This window comes from Nymphaea colorata, chromosome 1, assembly GCF_008831285.2.
Source record: "Nymphaea colorata isolate Beijing-Zhang1983 chromosome 1, ASM883128v2, whole genome shotgun sequence".
Lineage (NCBI taxonomy): Eukaryota > Viridiplantae > Streptophyta > Magnoliopsida > Nymphaeales > Nymphaeaceae > Nymphaea > Nymphaea colorata.
Genome location: NC_045138.2, coordinates 18,338,238 through 18,357,585, shown reverse-complemented (window position 1 = coordinate 18,357,585; position 19,348 = coordinate 18,338,238). Strand labels below are relative to the sequence as shown.

At 40.9% G+C, this 19,348-nt stretch overlaps 3 protein-coding genes across 3 annotated transcripts; all 3 read left to right on the top strand.

Moving 5' to 3' along the window:
- The first annotated feature begins 2,703 nt into the window (after positions 1 to 2,703).
- On the top strand, positions 2,704 to 5,732 carry LOC116259041 (G-type lectin S-receptor-like serine/threonine-protein kinase SD2-5). Its single transcript, XM_031636639.1, has one exon. It carries the CDS (start codon positions 2,824 to 2,826, stop codon positions 5,515 to 5,517), a length of 2,694 nt encoding a protein of 897 aa, XP_031492499.1. The 5' UTR covers positions 2,704 to 2,823; the 3' UTR covers positions 5,518 to 5,732.
- Positions 5,733 to 9,177: 3,445 nt separating this feature from the next.
- Positions 9,178 to 10,142, top strand: LOC116259134 (uncharacterized). The gene is made up of 2 exons (XM_031636788.2): positions 9,178 to 9,502; positions 9,616 to 10,142. The coding sequence occupies exons 1-2, from the start codon at positions 9,297 to 9,299 to the stop codon at positions 9,869 to 9,871; spliced, it is 462 nt and encodes a 153-aa protein (XP_031492648.1). The 5' UTR covers positions 9,178 to 9,296; the 3' UTR covers positions 9,872 to 10,142.
- Positions 10,143 to 12,451: 2,309 nt separating this feature from the next.
- LOC116259125 (uncharacterized) lies at positions 12,452 to 13,519 on the top strand. Its single transcript, XM_031636774.2, has 2 exons — positions 12,452 to 12,864; positions 13,029 to 13,519. The coding sequence occupies exons 1-2, from the start codon at positions 12,650 to 12,652 to the stop codon at positions 13,339 to 13,341; spliced, it is 528 nt and encodes a 175-aa protein (XP_031492634.1). The 5' UTR covers positions 12,452 to 12,649; the 3' UTR covers positions 13,342 to 13,519.
- The last annotated feature ends 5,829 nt before the right edge of the window (positions 13,520 to 19,348 follow it).

The window sequence follows — 19,348 nt, the reverse complement described above, 5'->3', positions numbered from 1 at the left end:
TAGATACATGCACCTGGATTCAGATTTGCCTATCTACTATTGCTTTTTTAATTTAAACCGTCATAGTTCCCTTATACTTCATTTCTAATGGACGAAGCCTGGATAAAATTTTGCTTCTCTTGGTTTAACTTGTTATGTTGGCCACTAGCCTTCCTGCTTGTATTTTTCTTATTTTTTAACAAATTAACATTTTTTTTCCATCAAATCTTTCCTTCCTTTTTATTCCATGCGATTGACTTCAAAGATTAGGACTGAGAATCCTAAACTGTATTAAATCAGGTGGAAGAAAAACGCGTCTGATTAACAATCGAGTTCCGTTCAATATGCAACAATAGAACCAAATTCAAATCAAAATCCGATATGCAACTGAGGCGTGACGCGGTTACGTACCAAGAATCGGATCTTATTTTGCTTCTGGCTGAATCCATTTCGGCAAAAATAAAGTCAGAATTCCATTAGCCGAATTTGATTGCTATAAACGGTCGAACTTGATAAAAGAGTGAACTCCATCAGAATTCCAGCCGCGTATGTTTAGGAACGTGAATCCCTTTTCTTCACGCCGACATTTCTGATTAGCCATCCAGTTGTTTTCAGAATGGGCATCATCCCACCAATCACGCTACTACTCATTGCTACTGAGAATTTTGGGTCCTCAAAATTTTTCTAGAAACTTCTTCGGGTGAGCGGGGTTTGACCTACTTCGTAAAAGGCAGAACCTCCCACCCTACCCCTGATCCCCAAGGTATATAGTATGTTTTGAGGCTTCAAGACGCTACCTCCACCGTGTTTCAACTTGCACATTGACGGCCCCTTTTTTACAACATAAAAAGTTGTAAAACTCTGATGGGAAACCTAGAAAATGAACCCAATGTCTAAATGAGTAACAAACAATATTCATCCTCTTTCCTTTCATTTCAATTAATGCAATTTTTTTCACAACTTGATATATAATATAATATACAATACACATTCGCTTCATATTCTAGTTTTAGTAATCCATGTATGCGTTACTACTCGTATATATATATAACTAAAAACGCTTGTTCTGTGGTGATTTATTGTTTAACGTGCTAAGCTCAAGCTTAAGAGGAGCCAAATTGGAACATGCAGCTCTTTCACGGGCAGCTTCGCACCAAGAGGGTCATGGTTTTATATACAAGGAAATTAGACGATTGGTTTCATTTACAAGGAAATAAACGTGACTTGATTACATGTTTTAAAAAGGAGCTGTTTCTTTTCCCCCACTTAGCACCAACCATAGCCCATAAAATTGAAACCATATATTTAATACTTTCGACTTTTCATTGATCAAGGCAAAACTACCAGTATAAAGCATAATAAATTGGAGCTCAAACTGGTTATTTGCTCTAATATTTAAAGGCATGCAAGAAGCACGGTCGGGCGAAGAAGCATCAATCGGTTTCACTAGCAGAGTCAGAAATTTTGGCTGGAGCGGCACTAATTTTATATTTTTAAGAGCTTTTATATATAAGCAATCAAATATATCAAAGCATTAATATAAAATTAAACAAACTTTGTGAAGTCTGCCGCCATGTGGCTCGGCCGCTGACCACTCACAACAGGACCGAACTCGGGCTCGACTCGAATCGCTAACACCCCTAGTCTGGGTTTTCCCTACAAGGGTGGGATATCGGGATTTAGCTGCCTCACAAACTCCCGCATATACATCAAGAAATCAAACAGCAATGAAGTAGAAGAAATCAAGGCAAGAAAGAAGCAAGGGTGCAAGAGATTTGATATCATTCTGAAACTAAAATATTATATTTTGGGGTTGGTTATCTGCAACATAAAGAAGAAGAAAGAAGAAAGGAAGACCAACGTCGGAAGTAGGTAACGCTGAAGTAATGACGATAAATGTATTATGAATTTGACTTTAGTTGGAAAGGAAAGATGCAAGCAATTTCCGGTTCTTTTCACATGAATTGAAAGCTCCATTTTCAAAACATTGACAAAGGAGTTTCCAAGTGGTAGGTGATCGATCCCCTCAGTTTGCTCGTCTCTGAACTCCCTTTTGACTCGGATCCGGAACACGTATGTCGCACCTACCACATCCGTTTTGAGTTCTAAACAAACACGAGTTGTGACATCTGACCACCAAATGAAGTGATGTGGGACCAAACCAAGTTTTTGCTTCTGGGAAAATGAAATCTCAAATTGTGGGCGCCTAGAAGCTCGTCTATCATTGAGCTGTAAGTGACCCGGAATTCATATCTGGATAAGTGATATTGGTATGAGGTCTGAATCCAGATCCATATATGCTACAGTTTTGGTGTAATGAATACAAATATGATATGATGAATAATACTAATGAGGCGACGAACTCGAAATTACGCAAAAAAATTCCTTCAATTGTTTCGATGTTGCAAGTCCTTTGCGTGGGCCACCAGCCCGGCAAACACGGAGTTAGTGTACTTGTTGACTGTAAGTTGGATGAGATCCCTCGAAATCAGAGGTCATTAGATTCATCTGCCCATCCTCTCTTTCGGTGAGGAGTCGAAGATGTGAACAAGGCACGAGAAGTAAACGAGAAATAGTAGAAAATTAGAGAGTTTGTAAACGCAACTAAGTATCTACTTTTTCGGAAACGCGGATCTTTGAATTTCTCTCGCATAAGACAACATTAGATCGGCCCGCACAGAGGGAAAGAGAGAGCAACAGATTTCTCTTTGTTCGGCCCCTCATTTGTATTTCATATGCTCAGATTTCTAAGAGTTCGATCTTCAAACTTTATCGTAAACATTCATAATCTATAAGGAGAGAGGGAGGGAGAGAGAGAGAGAGCTATTCGCCGCCACCATCAGGATGAGCGGCACCACCACCGCCACCACCATCAGTCTCCTCTCCCTCCTCCTCCTCCTCTTCTACGTGGTGGACTGTGCCTCCGGTGAACTCTTTGTATTGCCCACGAACTGGACGACGTCGCCGGGGTCAGCCGGAAACCTCACCATCAACACCGACCGAGGTACCTTTTTCCCGGCAACCAACTCCACCGGAAGCCCCATCGCGAGCAATGGGTCTGCCTTCATCCTCGGCTTCCTCAAACCCAACAACTCCAACTTCATTCTCTCCATTGTTATCAACCCCTCTTCCGCCCGCGCTACTACCGTTTGGTCCCTCAACCCTTCCCGGCCCATCCCCGGAAATTGCTCCCTCAGCCTCTTCGGCAACAGAACCATCGTTCTCAAGGACGCCAACGGGTCCGTTGTCGGCACGCTAGGCGGCTCCGGCGCCAAGATGCTCGGCATGCTAGAAAATGGCAATCTCCAAGTGTATAATACGTCCACCAGGTTGCTTGCAGTAGCCCGTCGCGTCATCTGGCAGAGCTGGGACTACCCGTCGGACGTCCTCCTTCCTGAGCAGGCGCTCCGTCAGGGCGCCGCCCTCTCCGATAGCACTTCCGGCCTTTACAACCTCACAATGCACGCCGGTGGTGCCGTCCTATACTATTCTGGCCAGCCGTATAAGACTCTTCCAATGACGTCCAATTTCAGCGTCGCCGGCGCTGTCCAGCCGTGCTTCTCCCCTTCAAATCTCTCCGCTGCTGGTCAGTCCTTCGCAGAATATACGGGGTTCTCGTTGGAGTTGTACTACTCAGGCCGGGCATCAAATTCATCCGCTTCCTGTTCTTTTCTCAATTCTTCCACGTACCTCGATTCCGGCGACCGCAACGACTCGACCACGGGGATCTTGCGCCTCGACGCCGATGGAAACCTCCGGACCTACGCGCTGATGCCGCCGCAGCCATGGAATTCGAATTTTTCGCTTGACTGGCGGCCCGAACGAGAGCTGGTGTCTCCCCAACAGAGTTGTGATTTGCCGTCCTTCTGCGGCTCCTATGGGCTCTGCCGGAGCCAGCAATGCAGCTGTCCTGGGGTTGATTCCGCCGATCATTTTGACCAGATTAGCCCCAGCGACGTCACCGCCGGCTGCAAGCCCAGGAACGCAATTAACTGCACTTCCGGTAGCCAGACAGCCATCCATTTCATTCGTATTCCGGCCTACGACTACTTTCTCAATGACTTGAAGCCACCAGAAAATTACACTTCAAATGTGACTGCCTGTGAGTCGCTCTGCTCTGCTTCCTGCGCTTGCCGCGCGTACTTCTACCGAAACTTCTCCGGCGAATGCTTTCTGGTTTCAGGCAACATCTATACCCTCAAATATGCAGCCAATGATTCATATCATGCTGGAATCAAGGTCCAGAATGCCACCACTCTAGTAGCTACACAGGCTCGATCACGTAGCCATCTCAGCGTTTTCTCAATAATCGGCATTACCATCGGCTGCTTGGCCCTCGTGTTCGCAGTCTTCCGGTGTGTCTGGCGGCCTAGAGCAGCAAGTTCGATCGCTGACATCAAAGACGAAGAGGACTCCGAGGAGGACAAGGACGAACTGGAAGAGGAGGAATTCCTGAAGACGCTGCCGGGACTGCCGCCGAGGTTCACCTTTGCGGCGCTTCGCGACGCCACAAATGGATTCAGCCAGAAGCTCGGCACCGGCGGTTTCGGCACCGTCTTCCGCGGCACGTTGCCCGACGGCACGCGGGTGGCCGTGAAGAAGCTCGAAACCCTCCGGCAAGGAAGCCGCCAGTTCCGGGCGGAGGTCGCCACGATCGGGAGCATCTCCCACGTAAACCTGGTCCGCCTCCGCGGCTTCTGCGCCGACAGCAGGCACCGGCTCCTCGTCTACGAACTCCTACCCAACGGCTCGCTCGACAGATGGCTCTTCGAGCCCAGGCCGTCGACCTCCGCCACTAAAGCACAAGACCAGCCGAGCACCGGTTTGCTAAATTGGAGACAGAGACACTTCGTCGCCGTCGGCACGGCTCGTGGCTTGGCTTACCTCCACGAGGGTTGCCGCGAGCCGATCATGCATCTCGATATCAAGCCTCAGAACATCCTCCTAGACGATCGATTCGTCGCCAAACTTTCCGATTTCGGCATGTCCCGGCTGCTCGGGGAAGGCGAGACGACGCAGGTCGTGACGGCGGTTCGCGGCACGCCAGGATACCTCGCGCCGGAATGGATCCGCTACTCGGTGGCGACGAAGAAGTGCGACGTGTACAGCTACGGGATGGTGTTGCTGGAACTGGTGTCCGGCCGCCGGAACTTTGTGCCGGAAGCCGAGGACCCACGGCACTGCTATTTCCCGGCGTGGGCAATGCTGAAGGCGATGGAGGGGCAGTTCAACGAGGTGGTGGACGCGAGGCTGAAGTTGACGGAAACGGAGATGGAGGAGGCAGAGCGGATGACCAAAGTAGCATTCTGGTGCATCCAGGAGCAGCCGAACAGAAGGCCGTGTATGGTGACGGTGGTGAAGATGCTGGAGGGGGAGGCGGAAGTCGAGGCGCCGCCGCTGTGGCTGGTGGAGTCTGAGAGGGCGCCGCGGTTCCTGGAAGCCTATGGGTACGACCAGGTCGCGTGTTCGGTGGAGGACGGGTCCGAACCCGTCTCGTTCTGTACGCGATGCGGCTCGGAAGTTTCCGGACCCAGGTGACTCGACTCACCCTCTCCTTGTAAATCTGTAATCCATGTGTATACCGGAATCCCTCCTTCCCCTCATTGGAATTTTTTGATATATTTTTATCTTTTTCCAGTTTTCTTGTTCATAGTAAATATTTCCTTTCATACATTTGATGAGGGAAGGAACCCATTTTTTGGGGGTGCATATAAATGTATTTTGATATCATTTCCTTAACTATTTACTCTTGGTCTGGCACTTCCTCTTCAATGTTTACCTAATGAAAATCACCTTTAGTGTAAAATAATCAAAAGATTGTAAACACACATATTACCTACCAATCTATTAAAGCTAACAACCACCAAAGGACAAGGTCTTGGAAATCAAGAGTCAAGAACTTCTAATTGAAGTTAGCACGGCAAGTATTCTTTAGATGTGTGCCAAGTTTCATGTCTCCATATTATTATGAGAGATGTCTCCACTGTCACGAAAGTCTACGCCGTCGACCACTAGCGGCTGGTGTGAGAAGAAGGAGGCATTGAGGTTGGCATTGGCTGTCAACTAAAATGGCTAAATAAATGTTGTAGCGGACAATCAGGAGGAAGGAGTTGCTGGCCAATCTCACCAGTTTCTTTCAACTCAATGGAATCTCCAATAATTGGTGGAGCAGGGCATTTAAAAACCCAGCACTGCTTAGGGGCATTTCATTCTAACCTCTAATCAATTCATGCGTTACAAATCGTTTAATAATGTAAAATAGTAAGTGTATAGAGATGCTAACTTTGATACATATAACCCCACTCACCCTTTGACTCAGCCCGGCTTTACTCGTCTTGACTCATCGATTCAGGTTATTTCAGAACTCGACTAAGTCGACGAGTCAACTTGCTGAACCAATGACCACATCATATGCTCATCCGAGTCACGAGTTCACCAACTGTGGCCTATAATGAACTTGATCAATTTGAAAAACGGGAACATCACCAAATTGCCAAATAAGGTGGAACTACATGAAAAACACTCATCAAACCTATTATTGTTGTCATTATCATTACCAATATTATTATATCTCTGTTACTTACTCTTAATAGTTTTTCCATTTTGGCACACTATTCAGTTGGTGTGAATGAAGCCATCAATCATTGAACATATTTTAAATGACATGGATTTCATTTCGTCTTGATTCCTCCAATTTGATCCATTTATAGTTTTGAGTTAGGTTAGATCTAAAGGAGCAATATACATAAACATTGGCCTGTTTTTAAGGTCCTCTCTCAACTGCTTCGAGAAATTGATTTTCAAGGGATTCAGTGTCAAATCAATATTTTGTAGGTTCAACCAAAAAAGATTCTTAAGGGCTGTTCTCGCTTCAAATATGTATAATTAAATTGGTTCTGCGAATTAAGGTGCTTCTATTTAAATTGGTTATGAAGAAGGATCTTGCTTCATCTTCTCTATATCTAACTCTAAATATCACATAAGTTCAAGTCGTTTTGTGTTTTTTAGTTGTGCACTCTTAAAAAGGTAGCAAATTCTTAGTTGTTAAGAAAAAACAAATGGGTATCCATTAATGTGAATTAGCTTCGATAATATTTGTAAAAAAGAAACAAAATATTCGCATAAGGCATACCAATGGACCACTCTGTCCACCTTCCTTGCCAAGTGTTAGCTTTTTGATCTTCATGTTGATCCAGACATTGGTCTTTTTGCTTTGGCTTGTTCCAGTCTTCTAGTATTCTTTCTAACTATTTTAGTCTTCTCATCTCCCTCTTTCCACCACCGCCATCTCTTTGCTGACACGTCTTGTAAACTACTTCACATTCCAGTAAAAATCACTTTGGCTAACCACTATGTGCATTTATTTCCATGCATTCTCTACAAGCCTCTTGCTCCAGTTTTTTGTAAGTTTAACCGCATTCTTTGTTGGTTTTTTTGGGACAGATACAATCCATCTAATTGTCCCGTTTGTTGGGACATGGTTACTCCTCGAGGTGTTGTGGTTTTCGACCTTAGTTATAGCAATCTGACTTTGTAGTCCTCTTTGTTGTGGTGTTTGGCTACTTTAGATTCTTCTTTTCTTGTCTTTATACACTCTAAATATGACATTACCACCCACTCTGTCTGGCCTGACCTACCTTCTCACTCATCGCCTTTTTATCTTTGGACTTTGTATTACTGATTTCATGTCTTTCTTTCTTTACTTTGCCTACCTTCTGCCTTTAAGTACCCCGTAGTGGCCTTCACTCCTCTAACTCCTTCATCACCACCTCTCATTACTTCGCCTCACTTGGTCATTCTGTTGCCTTGGTTTTTTTGTTGAGCTCTCTAGTTTGCAAGTCTCTCCTTGTACTATTGATTTTCGATTTATTCTTGCAAGTTACATCAAGATCTTTGACTACCTCTAGCTCATTGGCTTTAGTCGAACTAATTAATGTGTCCTTTTCTATTCTTGCCTTTTTTTCCGCCCTATCCTTTTAACTTCTTGGCCTTTGTTGCCTAATCTCCTTCCTAACCCTTCCTTCGCTCGTCCGCCATATCCTTTTAACTTCTTAGCCTTTGTTGCCTGATCTCCTTCCTGACCCTTCCTTCGCTGGTCCGCCATATCCTTTTAACTTCTTGGCCTTTGTTGCCTAATCTCCTTCCTGACCCTTCCTTCGCTCGTCTGCCTTTTTTTTTATCCCTTGCACTCTAAATTTCAGCTTTAGTGGTATACATAGCAGTTACTGGCAGATTTGGGAGGAGTACCACAGTAGGGGGTTTAGAGATACAACTACATCATTTGGCACTTCTCATACTAGCATTTCACTCCTTTTCTTGTTCTCCTCGTTTATTGTCTTTTGTTTCTGTCTTCGGTTAATGTCTTCGTACTCTTTATATATATATATATATATATATATATATATATATATATAAAGAGAGAGAAATGAAAAGTCTAACAAAGATATATATATATATATATATATGGAAGTCTGCACCTTGTAAACCCGTAATTTTGAAACAGAGGTTGGAAACGGCGTATATCGGTCCTGCAAAACTGAATTTCCAAACAATCTGAATTTTCTAACACAAACATGAGTATTTCTTAGTCGCGAAAACAAGGACGGGGAACCGCATACATGTTGAAGCCCGAATGCGATGCTTAAGTTTACTATCTAAATCCCATCAGAATCATAATTTTATTTTTAACATCTAATCCAAATTTGAGTTTTAAATACATGACCAAATCTAAACCCTCTTATTATCCTAATAACTTACTTTCAAAATATATGAATATTAGATGTAGAACATTCTAATGATTTGAAACTGAATATGAACCTAAAACCTACTATCTCTGATGTCATTTCTTAAATTCAAATCCGATTTTGTTCTTAGCCATACATAAAATTTTCCTTCATATCTAATTTTTTCAAACAGTTCTGATCAGATATCCTATCCTGAGGAGAACATTTCCATTCTCCGTGAACCGTACGATAAATAATGCATTTATGCCCTTGTTTTTTTTTCACTAATAACTTAAGAAAAAATCGACTAAACTCCCTAGACCAGATTTTGTTCTTCTTTAATAATAGGAAAAATTCTAATTTCCTGGTTAAATAATCTGAAAGCAACGAATTAAGGAAGCACCGAAGAAATTTCTCCCCGTCCCAGCTGTACGACCAAATAAACGGACCTCATTATAACTTTCCCCAATTTCGTCGAACTTTCTGCCTTTTTCTCTCGTTTCAGTCTTCCCAGAAACGTAGGAGACTTTCCCAACCTCCTCTCCCTCTCCCTCGCCTCGCCGGAGAATTCTGCTTGGAAGGAAATTTTCGACCATGTCAGGCATGCTGCCTGGAGTTGAGGTCGCTCGCCGGAGGAGGGCAAGCCACCACCACCAGATCGTGTCGAAGCCCTCCACTCGCCGGATGGATCCCGACGCCTTCTGCCCGTTAGGCGCGACTGCTGGGGAATCTTCTTTGGATGAAAATACTCTCAAGGCTAAGCGTAACCTCGAGGAGAAGCTATGGAACCGGAAACCAAAGTGAGTTTGTCGCTCTCCCTCACGCTTTCTACTTCTCACAGTCTTTTCCGGTACTGATCGGAAATCCAGGTCCTGAGGTCCCGAGTGTTCATTTTCGTAACTTTTTGTTGCAGCTGCAAACGCGGATGGAGTACGTTTTTCTGCCAGAGAAACAGGCCCCCAGCGGATGAGCCTCCGCCGGAAACAAGCCGGAAAGAGCCCATTCCGAGCACGACCCTCGAAAATTTCCGGTCTGCGATTCTTTCAAGCCAAGTAGGTGCAGGGAGGGATCTGTGCTCCGCCTGTTTGGATGGGTTTCATTTACAGCAGTCTGTGATCCGCCTACCATGCTTCCACGGACGCATACGGAGTGCCTCCGCGCTTTCTTGAATGCTCAAGCTCGTTGCCTCTACTGCGGATCCATTTTCATCGGTTGTGTGGTAGTTTAGGTGTTTGGAGATTAACGCTTGTGATATTGGGAATTGTTGTTGTTCATGAAATTGGTGTCGGAGAAATCAAGGGATTTCATGAACTTGGTCGTCCTTTTCCCGACTCCTAAAAGAACTAGCTACAGAGCCTTTTGATGTAGCTTCTAATATGGGGAGCTCAATTACTGTAAATATATTTACTTTGGAAATTCACGGAACTTACCGTCTATCAATTGACTCTGTTTTAGTATCTTCGATGAGATGTTGGCAACTGAAGGACTTCGAAAGGATGTTTCTCAATCTTTCAAGAAACGAAACTCTCCTCACTATTCTATATCGATCTGTCTATTTCGTCCAAAAAATGGTTGTTTATCTGGATATCGATGGAATTAGGAAGCTGCATCAGGCTTGAAACTCGAACACCGCCTCTGTCCGACATGTTTTTATGCTCGATAGAAGCACCTCTGTATTTTTATTGCAGAACATGCAGAAATTTGGGCACTTACCATGATTTATGCCGAACCCTTTTCAAGTTTTTAAAATTTTCGCCACTAATGGCACCTTACTCTACAGCAATTTTTCTCTTTACATAATAAAAATCATCAAGGTTTTTGAATGTATACGTCCGATCTTGGTGTAAAACCAACAACATTACAGAAAAGCTATGGATGCAAACATAGGAGAGGTGAGAATTTGATGATGGACATCTTAACATCCTTTGAAGCTTCCTGCCACCTGCTGCTCTTTGCTTCAGGTGGCGTAGGAGGTGAAGTCAAGTGACTTTGATCTTTGTACGACTCATATTCGATTTGTTGGAATCATTCTTAGGGAGAAGGAAGAAAAATGAATAGTTGAATCAAATCATGAGATCATCCTTAGAATAATTCAGGAGTACATACCTTAGATTATCATATTTTAATGTCACGTAGACAGAGGATTTCAAAAGAAAGGAACACATTTAGGAGAAGAAATTGAATGAATCGAAAGAGGAAGGGCGATCTCGATTAATTCAGACACTGCAGGTACGTGAACAAATTTGATAATAGTATAGCCAGAGACAACAAATTTGAACATGGAACAAGAACCTGAACGGTTTATGTCTTATTGGTTATCACAAAAGAAAAGGGAACTTTTGTACCAAAAAAAAAAAAAAAAGGGAACTTAGTTACTTTAAGCAACCCAAAAATAAAAAGTAAAAAAAAAATTATTGAGACAAAGGAAAATGAGTTAAAAAAAACTGAAATCTGAACATGTTTCCTGTCAAGGTCCTTTGCTATTTCATTTACACTAACGAAAGATACTCAAATTTCAGAAAAAAATATGTTTTGTGCAGCGCAAAACACCTACCTCTCTCCACTTCTAGATGCATTATGTTGCATCAAGCTTATGATCATTTCTCATTTTCTACACAAAGATCTTTCTTTTGATAGACAGGGACCCTACATTTCGTGGAGACACTTGGTGGCAAATCTGACTGCATAAAACCGCGTGGCTAGTTTCTTTGCCTCTAAGGCATAGGCATCATTAATTGGGTTGCGCAGAGAGTGGCTCCCATGAATTTTGAATTGGACTTTTTCATTCAAGCGCCACCAATGGATTGGCTTAAACCAAAGGTCAACCAACTACGCCAGAAAAGATTTTATTATATAGATCTTGAACATAATTAGCCGGCTCCATAGACGGTGGAAGGCCCGACCTTTAATTGACTGGTTGGTATCCACCTATTCATTCTTCAGATATGATTTTGTACAGGAAGAAACTAAGCATCTCTAACCCCGGGATGCCCTAAGAAAAATGTGGCGCACATGCGTAGTGAAAGGTAACACAAAAAATGTGGTATATAATTTAATATTATCTAGCACATATATGTTGGTATGACCAACGTATAAATGTTCAGGTAGGACCACCTGGCTTGAATCCATAACCTGGCTGACTTTGGTATAATCTATGATTTCAGATTTGATTCATATCCATTTATCCTTCTATGTGTCAGATGACACGAGCCCAAGACAAGAGGGAGGATTCATGCCCTTCTGTTGGTATTACTCGGAGATTTTGCATCCGTTTTCAAAATTCTAGTTGAGACGTAATCTCAACATGGTGAAGAGAAATTGTTCTTGTTTCGCGAACCGTCTATCTATGGTGATACAGTTTGTTGCTAACGTGTGCTGATCTTCGCCCACAGTTGATTGGCATACTTCTAGATGACTGTATGAATATAATATGCAGATGAATACTCCTTGCTGGAAGAATTTTCTCCATCATGATCTCATGAATCGTCTAAACTTTGGCTTTGGTCTGGTTTAGTTCCTTTGCAGATTTCACCTTTTCTTCAATTGACACTAAACTACGGTTTCATTTGTCACCATTAATACGTTGCATCTCACTTTTAATCCGTCGTGGATTGGGTGAATGCCACCAACTACGCAAGGCGAATCGAGAAGCTAAGAATTGGTTTGTAGAGTAAATCAATCATATGTCCTGGTTGATTTGTGTTTGTGTGTGCTTGACGTGAGAACTAAATCATCCCCTTAGTAGTCAATTCCAGAAGAAATGGCGTTTCCACAATTTTATGGAAGTTTAATGGAAGTTTTGCTTGTTATTCCACTTCCAATCGACCATTATAAAGCCAGCGGTCTCTTTGGAAGCTTGGTTGCCTTCCCTCCACGTAGTGGATATCATCCCCCTTTATTATTGTCCCTTTCCTTTCTGAAAATTCTCTACCAGGCAAATTTTGACCATGTCAGGCACTTTGCCGGGAGTTCATCTCGCTCGCCGGAGGTGGGCGAGCCGCCGCCACCACCAGCAGCCGATCGGGCCGAAGCCATCCACTTGGCCGTTGGATCGCTACGCCTACTCCCCTTCAGGCTTAATGGTCAGCGGATCTTCCCTGGACGAAAATACTCTCAGGGCCAGGCGTAGTCTAGATGAGAAGCTCCGAGGCCTGAAGCCGAGGTGAGTTTGCCGTTCTTTCTTATAGCCTGGTGATTCCGGTATCGTCTCGGGGACTTTGTTGACATTAGTCAGAGCCGATCCCCCGCCTTTTTCCTCGTCTGTCCACTCTCTCAAGACATCTGTATGCAAGAAAAAGATCCAACTTCAGTGATGTTTGGTTGCAGTTCCAAACGCGGATGGAGCATAATTTTCAGACGGGAAAACAAGGCTACCACACCTGAGCCTTCGCCCGCGACATGCTGGAGAGAGACCACTAGCTGCAAGTACGGTGAAATTTTCCGGCCGGCCATCCTTGCAAGCCAAGTTGGTTCGGAGGGGGATGTGTGCTCCATCTGTTTGGATGAGCTTCAGTTGCAGCAGCCAGTGATCCATCTGCCATGCTTACACAGATATCATGCAGAGTGCCTCCGTCCTTGGTTGAATGCTCACTCCCACTGCCCCTACTGCAGAGCCCATGCTTCGTCGGATCTAAGTTAGTTTGCGTGCTTGGAAGTTCACTGTTGATGGTATTAGGATCTTTGGTGTTCGGGAAATTGGTCAAGCTTTTAATGCCTGAGAATCAAGTGAAACATGAACTTGGTCGTGCTATCCCCTTCTCCTACAAGAACTTCTCGTTTATTTGAAAGCCTTTTGTTGTACTATGTCTAACTTGGGAATTAGCTGTTGTGAATATATTGACTCTTACGAATATCGGTTCTTTGGCTTGAGATTAAACGATGGACTTGGTAAAGATCCTGCCACGTACAGATGCTTCACATTAGTCATATAGTCAATCTATTTTGTTGAAATTAACTGATTCAATTCCTGGTTCCATTAATGTCCGTATAATAACCCCATTAATTTTTTATTCCTAGTTTATGTATACTTTATTCCGGGGAATACACCTTTGAATACCAAACACGAATTTTGTTCAACTTATTTTTTTTCTACCACCATAATCTCCCAAAAAACTTTTTTGGAAGATTTTATGTGCTAGGAGAATCTAAAGTAATTCTCGGAGCCAAAGCCCTCAATTTAATCCTCCCTCTTATGACAAGAACATTGATTAATCCAATCAATTAATCGAGATAAAAAGAAAAGGATATTGGTCTACAAATAAAATTGAAAACAATGTACATATTAATCAAGAATTGTTAAAAACCTTGGAAAACAATTTAGAATGGGAAATAAACATCATAGTCATCTGAATATGAGGGAGGATTTTTAGGTCGCTTATTTCCAATAAATGTTGGACAAGAATGAGAATTTTCATTATCGATCGCTTCATCTTTACTTGATTGAACAATAAGATTAACAACAATTAAATCATAAGGGCCACGGCTAATAATAACTATGAGATTTTTATCATCATTATTTAACTCTTAAAAAAATTCAACATCTATACTTTCAATTAAGCCCATATCTGGATGATAAAACCTACATCTTTTAGATCCATTTAAATATGCAAGGATTGTACATCGGATTGAGTTGTCATCAACTTATCTCTTGATGGATTCACAAGTTTTACCTGAGTTATAGAACTCCATCAAAGAAGGTAACTTAGATATGGTTTTTTGTCAATCCATAATTGATATGGTGTAGAGATGACACTTTACATGGAACTCTATTTAAAATATGCATAGTTGTGCAAACAATCTCACCCAAAATTCTTTAGACAAAGATGCATTTGATAATGTAGATCCGGTCATATTTAAAAATGTTCTACTGTTTCAGCAATTACATTTTGTTACGGAATTATTGGCGTTGATGTTTGATTATCAGTGTCATTCTCTTGGCAATAAGTATATAAATCATTAGAAGCATATTGTTCCAACTCGATCAAATCTCAAAATTTTAATATCTCGACCTAGTTGTTTTTTAACTTCTCGACGATATATACTAAATTTATCAAGTGCTTCTGACTTATTTGATGCACGGTATATACATTGATACCTTGAAAAGTCATCAATAAATGTAATGACATGCAACACCTTTATGAGTTTTTAAAAGTTCATATTTATTTGTATGAATTATTTCTAACAAATTGTAGGCTTTTACGACTTCTGTTTGAAATTGTTTTCTAACCATTTCAGCATATATGCGAGGTTCACATTTTTTAAATAATTGATCGGCTTAAGCAACCAATTTACCTTCAAACTTGACCCAACCGTGCTTTCCCATCCTCACCTTTCCTAGATTGAATGCGACTTCAAAACTCTTTTCAATTAGAGCTGGTACGGACACCAAGTTGTACCATATTGATGGTAACACAACCACTAAAATTATATGTGTGTCATTCACATTAAGACAAACTGAACCAATACCTAATACTTTGCAAGAAATGTTATTTCCCATGGATGATCGATGCTCTCCAAGTTGATATTCCTTGATCAAGTCAATCATTCCATCGTTGCTCTTCGTTATATGTTGAATATCTCCTGAGTCAATCCACCATCCAGTAAAAGATGAAAACTTTCTTTTTCATCTTGGGCGTGTTACTGGATGACAGTTCCATGGTGCCAGCAAAGAGAAGGTCTTTAATAAGAAAAATGAATTATCAAAACACATATAAGTACTAAATATACCATTTTCTTGTTTAAATGGAACTAAAAGCCACTCCCCTGAAAATATTTATCCACAAAGTCAGCACTGTAGTGTGTTCGTATATTTCGTATCATGCTTAATTGTTTTCCAATTTATATCTTTATTTACTTTTATATTATTTGACATTCTTGCATGACGAACGGATCATTAATTGAACTGAATCTTGTTTTAATTTTAGTCATCTTATCTGTGTGTTGTTATTTGTCTCACATTATAAATAAGCAACATATCCTCATGAAGATCTGGATAAACATTGGTTTAGGAAAACAATTAAAAAACTGAATTTCATAGCATTCCAACTGACATACAATATTTTTTCTTACAACACCATTTGACACGATTGAAATAATTAATCCACTTGATATGACGCAGGTTTTGAATGTTCTCCTAACACGATGTGGACGTGTAACAAGAGAATAACGCGAACATCAGGAAGAAGGTTGAGAATGTGATCTGTGGCCTCATGAAAGAACACGCGAAGAACGATCTGCCTGGTGAGCCAACGGCGGATCTCGAACTGTCAGGCTTATTGCTACTTTATTGCAATATTTCTGGTACCTTTCCACGAGAACGGCGAAAGGAGCCATGCCTGCGGTCGCAAAGGCACGGCGGTCCGGCGGCACAACACTAGCACATAGTGGCGCATTCAGCTGTTCAGGCACACACCTTCGTGAGTGGATGATGTTCATGCCGGCATACCCGAATTGAAGCGAGATCAATGACGACGCATTGCGATGTTGCGTCGTCATTGATCTCGCTTCAATTCGGGTATGCCGGCATGAACATCATCAAGAAGGTGTGTTTGTGATTTGTCCGCATCGTTATTAATTCTGGAATTGAGATTCTACCTTAAGGGTGGAATTATTATTATAGATTTTAGAATTTCTTTGTTTCTTTTTGGGGTGCATGTTGGTTTTAATTCATCAATTCTAGAATTTTAATTTAATTTCAGATTGTCAAACACAAAAGAAACTGGAACATTTGAAGTAGAGCTTCATTTTTATAATTTTAATTCTAGAATCAAAGTTCGATACGCCCCCCTAAAAGCATCGGCATGTCACCGCCATGCTAAAGAATATACCTGTTCGTTTTAATTAATCAAGAACAGTATACATGGGAGATTGCATCCTTCAAACGTCAATCAAAATGTAGGAAAGACTTTTTTGTGAGGTATGGAAGGGGAAGAACTTGGCAATTTCCGTCCTTCTATTATAGAATCTGAATGAAAAGCAAGTAATTGATTTGTTGAGTTCGATCATTTCAATTTTCTTAAGATCTGGAAGGTCAACTTTGAGGACTGACACCTGAAGAGTGATTTGACTATTTAGGCCGGTGTTGTTAATATTGACCAAATATAGTTTCTATAAGGGGCCCTTTGATGCATTGGAAATATAGAGTTTAAAAGAATTTTCATAAACTTATTTCAGGAATTGAAAAAATAGAAACAAAATCAAGATTTTGGAGAACCTCTTTGTGTTTGTTGTATTTGGGTTTATGTTTCAAGAAATAAATTTCTCAGTTCCATAAGAAGAAAAAACAAAATAGTTGAATTAAGCATTGCTTGAGAATCCAACGGCAACTTTTTTTTATCCTGAAAATTTTTTTTCACCCCTTAAATGGAAAGAAATTTCTGAAAAAAAACTTTCTGAAAACCAACCCAACATTTACTTTTTTCATCCTAACTTTGATGGGCAAGAAAATTTTCAAAATTTTGAATTTTATTGACATGGGTACAGGAAATATCCTATTCATCAAACGAGTCCTGAAAAATTAAGATTTTTTTGTCTTATTAAATTTTAATATTTGTTATTTAATTTTACATTATATGTTTAAGGAACATGGTACAGGGCAGGTTTGGTGGCGTTAGTCGGTTTCAATGTAGATATGCCAATGGGTTAAATTCAAATCAGCCGTACACTTCATCATAGATCTGATTTATGGACATCTATACTTTTGAATTCGTGTTCGAACGTAAATAAGAAGGAAAAAAAAACTTTATACCACTTTGAATCCGATTTTTAAATGCGCAGTCCGAGTTTAGTATGATCTAACTTTTAAATTCACAAATAATATGATGTAATTTTCAAATATACAAACAAATCCAACCATAAGATCTGACTTTAGATTGGATATAAGATATTTATTTAAAATCAAATGCAAAACCGAATTTCATCGTATATTTATTTAGAACCAAATTAGAGTGGACGACATCTCATCTTATTTCTTAATTACTAAATGTAAATATTTATTCACATGTTGCATTTTTGAAGCAGTTAGGTTAGACATCGAATCCAAATCGTCTGGTCCATTGACATCCCTATTTAAATTTATAAGCTGCACATATGAACCATCTTTTTTTGTTTTAAATATCTGTAAATTGGTCATTAATTGTTCTTATATATATATATCAAATATCAATTAAAGAGAAAAAAGTTATTTAAAATTGAAATTTCATTATTAATTAGACAATTTATGCATAAAAATATGAATTACAATAAAAAAAAGTCAAAATATACGTAGACCTACAGACATTTCCATCATATAGATATATGTATGAATGGGCTGACCCTTGCTTGATCAAGAATGGAGATAAGGGGAAGAGTTCTTCCTTACACAGCACCATCTTGTCAGCAATAATTAAGAACATTGAGATTGCCACTGCAATCAAATCCAACCAACCATAGTACTCAAAAACAGCAGCAACATGACTAACTATCATGATATACATGGTGAAGAGGCTGTAGTCTGTGAGGAATGGACACATCTTTTGTACCTAAGGAGACGATGAGTGCGTGAGCGGTGGGGTTGAGATTGCGCCTTACCATTTCAGACAACATCATCATCAGTGCGAAGTTGGCAATTAATGAAGCTTCTCATTACAAATATAGAGGATAAAATGGATCTAGAAACAAATGGCAGGAAAAAAAAAAAGGTTGTAAAACCATATTTTGCAAGATTCAAAGATTTAACCAATCAAAAGCAGAAAGCACCTACTCATCTCTTCAATAGCCAACAAAGATAATATAGAAATGAAGCTGCCTTTTCCTACATGCCACTCAATTTCTTCTATATTGTCTGCATTTTCATCAATCGTAAGTAGCAAAATTTATTTCACCTATAAAAGCCTTCTGCCAAAAAAGTATGCATATAAAGTTTCATTTTGTTCATACCTGCAAATTCTTGATTTGCTATGACTTCACTTTAATTCTTTTGAATCCATAGTTACCATATGAAAATGGTGTTTCCCTATAAAATACAGGCCTCTGGTTTTGGAATTCCCACTCTTCCCCAAAGAGAAGAGGGAAAAGAAGAAGGGAGGTTTTTGGCCGCATTTCAGGAATATACCCTTTGTTGGCGAATGTCACTTCAGTGCACAATGGACAGTGACGGGAAGAAAGCCCAAATATCTCGCATCTAGTTGAACAGGGGAACTGGATGGGAAAATAATGTGCGGGAAAGTGGGTAGCTGCTGTTTGCCGGTCATTTCCCTTGTGCGTGAGAACGAGAGAGAGTCGTTGAAAGTTGTAAAAGTCGAAAGAATCACAAGGCAAAGCAAATACTACCAGAAGCTTTTCCTGCATAAGAAGATTCAAGCAGGTGGATTCAGATTCCTAGGGGCTAACTCATATTCTGAATCCACCTGCCTGAATATTCTTATGCAGGAAAAGCTTCTGGGAATATTTGCTTTGCCTTGTGATTGTTTCTTTCGGCTTTTACAACCTTCAACGATTCTCTCTCTTTCTGATAGACAAGGGAAACGACCACCAAACACCAGCTACCCACTTTCCCCCACATTATTTTCCCATCCAGTTCCCCTGTTCGACTAGATTCGAGATATTTGGGCTTTCTTCCCGTCACTGTCCATTGTGCACTGAGGTGAAATTCGCCATCAAAGGGTATA